Here is a 13,633-nt window from a genome sequence, read left to right on the forward strand (position 1 = left end):
ATGAAGTGAAGATGTATTTTATTCTATAGTACTTCTTCTTCCAAAAGAGGCATTTCTGGCGAACACCCAGTATATAATAAAACGTGTAAGGCTGTTAAGTTGGTCAGTTCTGTGCTACTTTAGAAACATGTTGGTGCAACATGGCAGCGTAAATTATTCTAATCCATTTCTAACAAGTCTGTTCTGAAAAACAGCAATTCCCTGTACACACTGCACCTTTAAAACTAGACCCATATAGTTGCCATAAAAAAACTATCAAATCCTTTGCCTTTTTTTTGTTTGAAATAAAATGATCCTTTTTCTTTTCAAACACTCATACTAACACAGAGAATCTCTCATCAATTCAATACAAGCATGAGGCTGTTTGCGCTGTCAGACTGGTTTGTCTCTGAAACCAAAAATAAACTAACAGCAACAACAGAGAAACAGAAAAGAAAAGGAAGATTGGTAAAGACAAAGATGAGGTGAAGAGGGATGGATGGATGGATGCAGCTAGTGAAGTGGACTGAAGTGCAACGTGTGTAATAAGCCCTAAAATCTGTCCCTGACCTCTCTCTGGCCCTTAGCGGCTTTGAAAGAGTTTTCTTCAGGCGAAGGAGAGGGGGGAGGGTAGAGGAATCAATTCTCTATGGGATATAAGACAACACAATGAAAAACTGTGAGGGATACAGCTGTGCTTTGAGCTAAATGCTAAGGTAAGCTAACATGCTTACGTTAAGCAGGTTTTGATTTTTAACGTGGGAATATCATTAGTTTAGCAGGAATTTTGCCATAACACATGGATGATCTGTCCGGTCACCTTCTACTGATTTCCACACGTCACTCTCCTGCCTATCACTGGGACATCCCTCCCTCTTCCCAGGAGGACCAGTGACCTCCAACAGATTGATCTTATCTGCTCCTCTAGCCTTTTTCTCCACTGTTCTCTCCATCTTTAATATCCGTCAGCCCTTGTCACTGGTTCCCTTGAGAATGACTGACATGTGCTGTATCTGTATCTGCCTTTGTCCTGCCAGTCAATAGTATTTTCACTTTGTACCCCTGATGTCTTCTACCTCACCAGTGGTAGGTAAAAAGCCGGTCTTCTGAATATTTGGCCCCTGGAGAAACGTTTTTCTTTTTAAAGTTAACAGTAAAACTTACTTAACAAACAAAACAAAATGCTGTAGATAACATTGTTACCACAAGGTTAATTTGAAACCTCAGAAAAAATATGGCCTCATACATGCTTGAGAATATATTTTGTATTTTCAAATGAAGTAAAATAAATGAACAAACTACATTTGTTGAAAGTTTACAATGTTGACTTAAACTGGTTTAAAATGGATTTAACCTAACTGCTGACCTGCCCTACACTCTCTCCTCTGACCTTCATCCTCTACATCTATCTGTCATCATCTATCTGTCTGAAACACAGGACAGAGGTCAGTTTAAAAAGGAAATCAAACTATTGAAAATCTTTTCTCTCATCCATTGTCTGAAAAAAACCCATAATAATAAAAACTCATAATTGATCAGATGTCCTATTTTCCCTCTTTATTTGACAGCTGCATTGAACCTGTGATGTTGAATCGTTCATTTTGACAATATATAAAATATGTAAAATATACAAATATGTTTGTGTATAATATGAGTATTTGTGTATATTTGTCGCTGACAGAAAAGAGATGTGAGTATTAAAAATCATCTGTGATCATAACGGTCTGACGATTGTGGACATAAAAGAGAGCTAACATTTCAACTTTTTCCTTTGTTACTGTTCTTTGATAATTATACGTTTCAAAATCAACCACCTAAGAATACATTTGATAAAGATGAACGGATGTACCTCTGCATCGGCTGACCTCATGTTACATCCGATGACAGACGATATTTACAACCTAACCGACAAGGAACTCATATCTTTAACATAATTAAAGTCAAAATGAAACTCAGACCCCGAAGGACTGGAAAATGAGAAGTTTTGAATTTAAAAATGTATGATTACCCAATCCATAAAACATCAAATTCAAAATATTGGAGAGAGTTTGCATCCTTATTTTATACAAGCGTATTTATCCCCTCTAAATACGACATTTCCAATAACAAAAGCCTACTGGGATTATAACGTTTTCTAGTTATGTACTTGATCTGCATGTATTTCAAAATTAAGCAAGCAGTTAATCCCAAATGTGTAACTTTTGGCCTAAAACAACTTTAGAAATGGACCAATGTTTATAAAGAATTCTCTTTCAATCCAATTTTTTATGGATACAAACATATTGCAGCTGATGAAGCAAATTATTTTGATTATGAGGTCCACGATTAATAAGTAAAACATTGCTTGTCTGACACATATAGGAATTACATAATATGATGATTTCTTGGTGATTATTTTTATTAATTGAAATTACTGTAACACAGCTGAAGTATAAAATTAAGGATGTTTGTCTTTTTTTTGGTAATGGCATTAGACAAGTTATTTATTTATTTCCTTTTAATATCTCATTGAAAATGAAGGCTTACCCTCAATTGTACCTCCGAGAACTAAATAAAGGTTGATTGATTGATTGATTGATTGATTGATTTCATCTAATTATATTTAATTATGTATATGACAGTTTTTCAATAGGGTTTTATTTTCCTATTTTCAAAACACAATTAAGCACTTTAAGCAACTGGAAATATTTATTATCTTGCAATAAAGTATCAAATACATCCCTCACAGATATAACAGTAACATTCATCTTCTGCTTCTTGCAGAATTAGACATAAAGAGCAAAATTGCCCAGCAAAAACTTTCTACCTTACTTAGTAACCCATAGTCTATGCGATGAAATACTGCCTCTTGCATATTCTGAGGTAGTCATCTGGAAAATTAGCAAATAGCATTTGTTTTCTAAATTAAACTTGCAAATATTAACTTATTTTTATGGAACTAACTCATCCAAATTAGCTACTTGATTTTTTGGAATCTCTATTTTACGTCCTCCTAACACGATGAATGCATGCCCTAATTCTCCATAGATCACTGAATATACACAGTACATGCAGAGTGTGAAAGCTTAACGTTGCAACAGTAGGGGCTGCTGTATTGTTAAAAGTGTATGGACCATTTGCTGCAGCCTGTGTCAAAGCTAGTGTGGAAGATGTACTGTTTTCCGATCCTGCTCTGCTATTTTTAAGGTGGCTGTGGCTGCTTTGTTAAGACTGAAGTCATTGCCTTCTTTGGTTGCTCTCCGCGCCTGGGCTGCTGGCTTCCATAAAGTGTGAGCTATGTTAGGATGACAGGTTTGTATTCATTATGGAAGAGAAAAAAAAGAAAAAAAAGTGGGAGAGAATTGTGGCAGCCAATCAAAGCACGGAAGCGAAGCGAGGTTGAACGGTTGTAGAAGAGAAGCAGCAACACAGGCAGAGGAAACAGAGAAAAAGAAAAAGGTGTTTTTGTGTCTTTATTTCTCACTGAAATGCAAAGCGCCACACACAAGCTCCAACGTGTCTGTGTGGATGTACGGCATGTGCATACATACGCACACACACACACGCTCACACATATACACACACACACCTGTTCTGGGCTGTTAACTTCATTCCAAGGATGGTTAGAAAAAGGGAGGAAGGTTGCGAGGTTATGAGGAGTTTTTCCAGGTGGAGGGACAAGAAGGTTAAAATGACTATAATCCTACATTGTTGGAGTCCAAGTCTTACTGCACACTCAATGTCCAGAAACTATAACTCATTTTCTTTGCGAGTTTTTGACTTGATTCACGTCAACTTCTTTGGTTTTTACAATACAATAAAGACATTATTTCTTGAGACAGGAAGTGTATCGTTAGCCAAGTCATCTGAAAGCAATGTCCTGATATTCAATATTTGTTACAACATATAACAGATATTTTTTCCTGCTATATTTACCCTCACATTTATTTTGACGTTATCACTTCGTTCTGGCTATTGCCAAGACTTTCTTGCAGTTGAGTCACAGCTGAGCTCACTGCTAACATCCCAGAAAAGCAGCTTGAACGTCACTGCCAAGCCAATTTAAGAAAGAAATTGAGAGGTTGAGGCATTATGGGCTCACATGCAAAGCTAGACTGATGCAACATTTATCCTATTTATCTACGTTTTATGTTATAAATGCGCATATGATGACTTTAAGTGGCAATATGCCTAGGCTCTGTAAACAGGCATGTTGCTATCTACAGTGGCCTCCTTTGTTTATATACCCGTTTACAGAGTCTAGGCTTTGTATTACCACCAGATTTCTTTTTCTAGCGTAGACGCACACACAACCCGGGCATGATTATGAGGAGTTATTCACTGATTTTGAAAAAAAGTTTTTTTTACAACAGGCATTCTCCAGACTGGCTGACTCCATCTTTAAGTGGACATTTGGGAATGTCAAAAGGACCTCAGGCTTAGGAAAGGAAAGGGCATTTGTCTGTAATAAATACAGCAGGTTATTTAGTGTAGAAGGGGTGCTTTAAAGAAGGGAGGTGAATGTGGGAACTAATGAGAGTGAGGTATAGAAAGGAAGGAGGGTTAAGTGGGAGTGTCAGGGCTGAAGGTTGAGGTGGTTTGTGAGAGAGGGGCGTGCGGGGTGTGGCGTTGGGTGGGGTTGGTAAAGGTCAAAGGTCGGATGAGGGGGCAAGGTTACCTTCTCCACTAGAGTCAGATCCTCTCTGTTTCTCAGTGACTCGGGGTCCATTCCCTCATGGTCTAAAAACTGCACATTCATATGCATTAGCCAGGCTGCTGTGCGGTCCAGCGCACTGGGGTTCACTGGGGAGGGGGCCTAGTGAAAACCAACACACAACACACACACACACACGCACACACATGAGCTAAGTGCAAGTGACAGGGTTGGGGAGAGGGGGAGGGCGGGGAAAGGGGGAGGAGGGAGGGAAGGTTGCAATAACAGCACAGAAACAACAGAAATAAGCTTGAAATGCACCAACTCATCTGGATTCAAAGCAGCAGGTGGAATGGATACATACTCCTGTTTTTCAGGCTCACGCACACACCGCCACCAGAGCACACACCTCAAAGCACCGAGTTAAACATGTGTGCGTGTGTGTACGTCTACAGTGTCGTACCAACAGCACGGTGTGTAAATACTGGAAAATTAAATGAGTGAAATACAAATCAGCCTCCAGGCAGATTATGCATCAAAGCAGTTATGGTGTGTGTGTGTGTGTGTGTGTGTGTGTGTGTGTGTGTGTGTGTGTGTGTGTGTGTGTGTGTGTGTGTGTGTATGTGTGTATGTGTGTGTGTTCCCATGTCAGTCATGTGATGGACAGATAAGTAGAAAATGGCCTTGGGCTGTTATGCAGGATGAGGGGAAATGCAGGATGTTTTTATAGTCCATCACACTCCATTATCATTGAGGGCATTTTGAAAAGGCTCAAATATCTGTATCTGAATATCTGCCAATTATAAAAATATATATATCATTTGATTTATATTAAAAGCTACATGAATGTATAATCAAGATAGAGCTGTTTTAATAGAAAACAAATGATTTTATCTTGTGTATACACTATATTGCCAAAAGTATTGGCTCACCTGCCTTGACTCGCATATGAATTTAAGTGACATCCCATTCTTAATCCATAGGGTCCACCCTTTACAGCCATAACAGCTTCAACTCTTCTGGGAAGGCCACAAGGTTTAGGAGTGTGTTTATGGGAATTTCTGACCATTCTTCAAGAAGTGCATTTCTTGAAGAATGGTCAAAAAGTCCCATAAACACACTTAAGTTCATATGTCACTTAAGTTCATATGCGAGTCAAGTAAGGTGAACCAATACTTTTGGCAATATAGTGTATCACCCAAAAAATTCAACTACGGTACACTGGCAAGGAAACTCAAATTAAAGCCACTATGTATGTAGCAGCCAATAACGTTATAAGCACCAATACTGTAATAAATTCACATTTTTAATGTCGTAAAAGCCGATAATGTATTAACTTGCCAATAACATAATACATTTCTGAACCAATAACATTGACATAATATCTCTTTCGGTTAATTCATTGTATTACGTTATGGTTCAAAAATTTTATTACATTCTTGGCAAGTTACTACGTTATTGGCTTTTATTAGATTGAAAATTGAAAAATTATTACATTATTGGCAGCAATGTAGAATTGAAACGTGTGACTTTAGCATCCCTCAGTTTTAGTAAAAACAAAAGACAACCTTCCCTCCTGGCTTTCCTGAACCATCATGTGTAATATTAATATTGGCCGAAATGAATTAGCAGTAAACACAAAGAAAATCTCAGGTTGATGTGAACTTCTGTAGGTTTGCAGTTATTTGGTCAAAAACACAAAAAAAAAATTGACAAACTGCAATTTTGACCCGATGATGGCACTAGAACAGCCCATCCTGAGGGATATGTTTGTGCAAAACTTCATGGCATCCATCATGCAGTTGTCAAGACATTTCCCCGGAAAGTTTAAGACTTTAACCTCCTGGTGATATTACAACCTGGACCAAGGTGGTGGAGCGGCTGACCAGCATTGCAAAAATAAATATATACAGAAAAAAAATCATAATTTGAATTATAAATATGTCATAAAATATTACACATAGTGGCTTAGGGAATCCTGGACTTTTGAAGCTTTGCTGCTTCAACTACTAAGAATAAATGTGTGTGCTTAAATCCCCTGACATACATATTAAATTAGGGTTCGGTTCTCTCAGTGAGTCAGTCAATCTAACCGCATTCCTGTCGACTACTCCATTGAGAGAAGAGCAAGGCATCATGGTACATAATATGCAGATGCCCCTCCCCCTTCAGCCAGTAACCAAGGGCAACCTATTGATTAGTGGTTTTAATTACAGTCTATAATCCTGCCAATAATGAACACAGACATACCAGCGATGTCTGACACACCCAAAGTACCGATTTTTAAATGGAAAGCTCCCACTGTTACCACGCACCGACACACTTTCCGTATCAATGCATTGACCCAGCGATACACTATATCCGTTTGTATCCATTTCTGTTGCCTGGTGAGCCCATATATCGCAAAGTAATGAGATGCTAATCATGCCTTCGCCACCCTCATTCTCAGCCCCATTAAACTTGACCAGTAAAACAGTAGTGAAGTGATGAGCTGATATATGCAAATTACTATTATTACACATTCATTCGGGCACAATGTGCAGAGGGTCTGTGCTGCAGAGTCCACCCACGCGGCCCTTTTTCAACCGGCTATCAGATGAATGGGCGTTTTGTAATGGGAACATTTTCTATAGCTAATTTCAGATGATTACATAGACAGCTATAGTGGGTCTGCCTTGTGTAATGCCTTAATGAATGTCATCCAAAGTTACTACAAGTTAAAGGATGAGTTCCAATTTTACTGTTTAGCTTTTTACCTCACTCAAGTAAAGTTTGTCTTTTGACTGTCAGCAGAGGAGACTTTTGCCCATTTCTTTATCAAGAATTCACGCACAGTTAAGGAACGGTTTCTGTCACCTTTTCTTGAGCCGGAGAGTGAGGTAAAAAACTAAAATTAAAAATCTTGTATAGTATCACTATATTAAGTCTCGTACCTGTTTGTGCTGAGCCCTGTGCTTGGTCTCTGGACTGTCGCCTTTGGACGACGAGGACTGCTGCCGTAACCGGGCGCCGTTGCCGGGCCAGTCGGGGGATGATGTCATCATGTTACCAGAGGAGGGGCGGGGGTAAGGTCCACTGCTGAGGAGGTTCGGGGGCGTGCGTCCCCGTGTGACGCTTTGAGGCGGTGGAGGTTGGTCTATCCTCCGCTGTGGGCCGGCGCTGTTCTGTCTGGGGACGGTGGGCTGGTGCGGTGTTTCCGTGAGCGACAGTTGCCGGCGGTTATACTCCCCTGAACGCCTGGTGTACTCGTCCCCGCTGCTCCCCCCTCCCCCTCCCCCTCCTCCTCCTCCTCCTCCTCCTCCTCCGTGGTTCAAAAAGCTGCTGTGTTTACCTCCTGCCGGACCGTCCTCGTTGTTGCTATGGGAACTGACAGAGCTGTGGCATTCTGAGCCCGAGTCGTTCATACCGCGAGGGGACACGGGCAGACATGCGGCCATCTGGTAAACTGGGTTCTGAAAGGACAGCGGGGCTAGAAGCTGGGCAGGTCGGCCTGGGGGGGTTTCTGTGCCCATGCTGGTGGGGGTCTGGCCTGGCCTCCTCAGGGTGGGACCTCCAGGGATGCTGTTGCCCTGTGGGACTCGAGATGACCAGCCAACCCCAGGGGTGGAGACTTCACTCAGGCCGTCTGTGGAGCCCTGACCCAGGCCAGCGCCCTCCATACTGCGGGGGTCCTGCAGATCCACCATGGACAGGCTCTTGCTGCCGTTGGACATGCCCAGGTCAGGCTCGTTGGTCTCAGAGTAGCTAGAGCTGCGCGCTGGAGAAGGCTGGATCCCTGAGCTCCTCGTCACAAAGAATAGGTCCTTGTTTTCCGGGGTTGGAGAGGGTAACCTGGTGAAGTCAACCAATCTGAAAGAGACAGAAATTATCTAAAGTAAATATTGGAACATTTTTAAAACTTTTAAGATCAGTCACAAATTAAATGATTACCTTGAGCAATGGGCCCACAGTACTTTTGTTTATTCAACCAGGAAAGGCTCATTGAGATGGGATCCCCAAATAGGCAGCCATAACAACTTGTACCAACATATGACACTAAACATGTCACTGGATCAAAATATAACAAATTAATAATTATTTATATAATTACCAATAAGAGGCATATTAACCTTCTCACCATAGAAACAACCTGAAGTGGAACCTTAGTGAAACCTAAAGCCTAACTAACCTTTGATCAACAACAGCCACTTCTAAATGCTATACTCCTCTTAGGCTATACTGCAGTTATTTTAACATTGAGCTCAAAATGCTAAGCTTAGCTATTGTAACAGTAGTATTTGCATCAGTGTTCTATCAACTGCATTTGTTGAAATTGTGTAGCCTTTCCTAGCATTAGCCAGAAATAAGGCTGAAGCAGCAACACCTCCAACTATTTAGCAAAACACTAATTAAGCTTTTAATTAAAATGCTTAGCTAATTAAGAGAACAAACTGAATCAGTAACTTTCCTAATGCAGCTTGCATCAGTTAACATCAGCCACTATAACGTAGTGGTCATCCGATCAGCAGCAAAACCTATTTTATTGTATGTGAATTTCACTTTCCATTTAAATGTTCTTCTGTCAAACAGGGACAAAAAACAATTTTTAGATTTGGAAATAAAAAACTACTAAACACAGTCATGGATACATTTTGTCGATATGTGTGTGGCCTCTGCGCTCATCTGTTTGGTCCCTCGTCCCCTCACCTTCCCTCTCTCCCTGCCTGCATCCAGAGAGGCGTTATTGCCAAAAGACGATTACCTTGACAGACGTGATTTATCTTCCAATAATCTCCATCATTCACATCACGCTCATCTCCTCCCTCTTTTCTGTGTCCTTCTCCCTCTGTTCCATTACCCTTCGCCACTAAATTTCTTTCTCTTCTCTCCATTCCGCTCAATTTCATCCCTTCCTCAGGCTTGGCACTGTCTTTTTTCTTTCTTCTACTTTTCAAGTCATTGGTTTTGTGGATGAGAAGCAATTAGGTGAGAATTGAGAACTCATCCGAACACTGTTGCAGACTCACAGCTTGCTCATAAGAATGCACCACACACACATACACAAGAATAAATCAATGTATGAGCAAACATTTAGTTTGATAAAGTAAAGAGGGTGGGCTCTGACATAGGGTCGTATAGGGCCATCCCTTGAAGGTGCAGTCTGCGATTCTGGAGAACGCTTGTTATCACTTTTTCTCAAAATGAGTGAATATCTCCTCAGGATCCGCTACCCGCCTGAACTGTGTTTGTGCTAGAACAAATGCAGTGTTAATACACAGCCTAGGCTCTGTAAATGGGTATGTAAACAACAGGGGCTCAGCGTAGCTAGCAACATGCCCGTTTACAGAGCCTAGGAGAGTATTAACATTGGATTTTTTTCAGCTCACACACAGTACGTCCAGGTATCTGATCGTGAGACGACATTCATTGATTTAAACAAAAGTGATTTTGTCAATAAGCATTCTCCAAAATCACTAACTCCACTTGATCCCTGATTAGCATAGCGATAACAGCTGTCTTTGACTTCTCCTGTTGTCTCATCTTACAGGACAATATGATCTCATCTGACGGCCTCTGTTTATGCTCTTGTGTTTACTGCTATTTATGAGGGACAGTTTGTCTCCATTAATCATATATCTCTCCTCATCTTGGTCCCTGTGGCCTCCTGTTAATCTTTCTAAGTGTCACCTTGCTACTGTTCTGCCAGGGAGTTAGAGAGAGGACAGCAGATAAGCCAGATAAGGTTGCCGTCCGAGTGTGTATTCATCCGTGAGAGAGAAAATGAGGTTTCATCGGGCTGATGTAAACACGCAGAGGTGACACTCTCGCTGTGTCTCACCTCAGCTGACAAACATTATCACTTAGCCCAACTGGTCATGTGAGGACACACTCTAGCCGAATGTATGGTTTTAGTGTTGGCCTTACAATCTAGGAGCTGGAGAGGGATTTTTTGCCGCTTTTGAGCTGAATGTGTTACCACCAAATTGACCTGTACCGTAATTAGCCGCCCATCCCTAAATGACTTCCAGACCCGACCTGTAATCAAATATATTGAAAGCTGGCTGCTCCCGTAGGTAAAACATGAGGCAATAGCTCTGAGCTCAAAGGCACTTTATGAAGGCACAATGACCTAGGAATAAGTTCTTGACAAAAACACATTTGTGTGCAAATTGCAGAAGACAAACGTGACCACAATTTTTTCAATCGGCAATGGGATTTATAGTAACTTCAACAAACTGGTGAACTTTTTCAAAAGTGCCAAGTTCATATCAGAGTGGACTGGAGCATGATATCCCTTTTTGACAGGTTTTTCTATTCAAGCTACGGTAGTGGGTTTTCGCAGTTTTCTAGAGAACCGCTGATCCTAAACAACTTCACACTCAGCACTCAACACCCTTGGGTCCTCAGCAAGACACCCATCAAGTGTGAAGGCGATAGGATTGATGGTTGGAAAGATGTTCTAAGGACAGACAGACACACGGACACAGACACAGACAAAGACAGACAGACAGACAGACAGACAGACAGACAGACAGACAGACAGACAGACAGACAGACAGACAGACAGACAGACAGACAGACAGACAGACAGACAGACAGACAGACAGACAGACACACACACACACACACACACACACACAGTCTTCCTTTATAGTATGATGATGAGGACTGATATTTTGGATGTGGAGTCATTTATATTTACTTCACTTCAAAGACTTAAGAGAGGCTTTTTAAATATACAGAAGGAGCAGCAGAACCACAGAGATTAAATGTATTATTTACCATATATTTATAGTATGCACAAATATAGCCATCGGAGCTGATATCCAGGCCAGCAGCTTTAGCACAAGTATAAACATTAGCTGCCTGTTTACTGTCAGACTACAATGATTCAACATTGAAATACAAAACACTTTCATCTGCATACATGAATATACTTGTGTGAGCGCGTACAAGATGAAATCTTAAATATTTTTTCTTACCCTGAAAGGTCATTGTCTATGACCATCTTCTGCAGGCCGGTGGAGATGCTGCAGCTGGCCTCAGCGGGAGGAGAGCCCATGTGCTCCGTAGACTGTCCGTGTGTCATCACGAAACTGGATGGGTTGGACAGAGCGCTGTTCACCTCCCTCAGGATCCTGGGCAGAGGACCCAGCTTGGAGGCTGCCGTCTGGGAGACACAATTAAGTTTTTAAGCCAAATTAATTATTACTCAGGAACCACTTCAGTTAGGACAATAATTGAGATTTAATTTACGTGCTTTTGTGTTGAATATATTTGCATATTTTATTATATATTTTTGTTATCTTCTGTGTGCCATGCAATCAACTTTTTTATTCTGAAAAACATACTAAATAATGTAATAGGCAGGAAAATCTGATGGACTGAAGTCTCAACTAGATCCTCTGTGATTTATTAATTATTGAAAGCCAAAAAAAAAAAACACCATGATTCTGGCATTTATCTAATTATTACCAGCTTCCCATCTGCTAGCAGGGCTAATGTAAGTGTCCTTGTAAATCCATTAATATGCCTCACCCGGCCTCTGAGGCTTCCCGGCATTCTCCCCTGGCGCACTGTTTATGTAATGCAATAATAAATTATTGATTGATGTATGATAAACATCCTAAAGTAGTCTAAGCATGATTCAAATCCAGAAGGTTGTGATGATACACTAAAGACTTTTGGTTCTTCTGTAACCATCCTATCCTTAATGCAGCAAAATATCTATCTATGAATATAAATCTGTATCTCTATCTCTATATACTCTTGGTAGAAACTAATGCATTACAATTATTTGTATAAATTTGTGAAGGATCAACAACTGCTACGTATATCTGATTCCAAATGGCTTTTTTAGGAATGAAGAAGCAATATGGTTTAATTGGAAAAACTGGTCTCCATCAAATCCATATGGTGGAGAAGGTTTTTAAGGGCAAGTTTGTAGATGTAGAAAATAAACAAAATTTCCACTTCACGTCTGCAAAAACGTGAATAATCGGAAGAAAGGGGGGCTACATTTAAATGTTTTTGTACACTTTAGGGCATGAGGTAGTGAAACTAGATGACTATAAGCTAAATGAGACAGTAAGTAAAACTCCAGATGAAAGCTAACACACTGTGCTATCTCCAGTACCTGATCCATCTGGGACACCACCTCAGAGAGGAGGGAGTGCAGGGTGGAGAGTTCCCTGCCCAGGTCGATGTAGCCCTCGAAGCCTGCCGTGTTAGAGATCGTCTCCGGGTTCGAGATTTCCAGCAGGAAACGCTGCATGTTGGTCCACTCGTGCTCCAGGAACCCATTCATGAAGGACATGTACTCTTCTTTGTTACCAAATCTGAAAGAAAAGGAGAAAGGAAAGGGAAAATGGGGGACAAGGAGTCATTCAAAATGTCACTTCAGAAAGTTCCACAATTAGATTTGGCAACCTTTTTTGTCTTACCTATCAATAATGGCCTTCTTTTGTTGTATTTGTATAAATGTTGGCTTATGCCCCATAAGAGAAGGTTTTCAATGTCTTTCTGTGTTTCCCTTTTTTTTTTAATTTAATTTCTGTTATCCTTTTGTAGTTGTGTTACGTACATGTATCTGTATGTACACTGAAAATCTAGAAATAAAGTATAAAAGTTCCACAGTTCTCTGCCAAGTAGTTGGTTAAGGTTACATGTTCTTTTGACCCAAACACACACTTACTTGGTGAAGTTTGCCAGGTTCTGTGTGACTTTAGCGATGAGCGTGAGCGTGCGTGCCGTGCGGTCGTCGGGATACTCCTGCATCAGGTTGAAAAGCGACGGGGACATGATGGCCGGACAGAGAAAGCGCAGGAACAAGGACGCGCTAATCAAACGCTCGCTGATGTCCGGTCGACCCCGGTTACTGCATTCCTGTCGCCATGACGCAAAGACTTCCTTCAGTTCTCGTGGAAAGACACTGTAGAGAATAAGAGAGACATGACAGAAGTTATTTTTGTGTGAGAGAATAGAGACGAATAGACATGGGCATTTACAGTAAGTATGCAAAAGTGGGTCACAGTAGTTGTC

The 13,633-nt window shown here is 40.8% G+C and overlaps 1 protein-coding gene across 8 annotated transcripts in view; it reads right to left on the reverse strand.

The window, feature by feature from the left end:
- dab2ipb (DAB2 interacting protein b) overlaps positions 1 to 13,633 on the reverse strand; it is a 131,107-nt gene that overhangs the window by 8,445 nt on the left and 109,029 nt on the right. For 6 of the 8 annotated variants that reach the window (XM_080046734.1, XM_080046737.1, XM_080046733.1 and 3 more), the window contains 5 exons: positions 13,287 to 13,523; positions 12,729 to 12,930; positions 11,575 to 11,762; positions 7,546 to 8,461; positions 4,637 to 4,774 (listed from right to left, as the gene is read on the reverse strand). In XM_080046734.1, coding sequence (XP_079902860.1) covers positions 4,637 to 4,774; positions 7,546 to 8,461; positions 11,575 to 11,762; positions 12,729 to 12,930; positions 13,287 to 13,523 — 1,681 coding nt within the window. The remainder of the gene's footprint in view (positions 1 to 4,636; positions 4,775 to 7,545; positions 8,462 to 11,574; positions 11,763 to 12,728; positions 12,931 to 13,286; positions 13,524 to 13,633) is intronic. The other 2 variants (XM_080046736.1, XM_080046735.1) reach the window with 1 other exon arrangement.

This window comes from Ammodytes marinus (genome assembly GCF_949987685.1).
Source record: "Ammodytes marinus genome assembly, chromosome: 18".
Classification (NCBI taxonomy): Eukaryota; Metazoa; Chordata; class Actinopteri; order Uranoscopiformes; family Ammodytidae; genus Ammodytes; species Ammodytes marinus.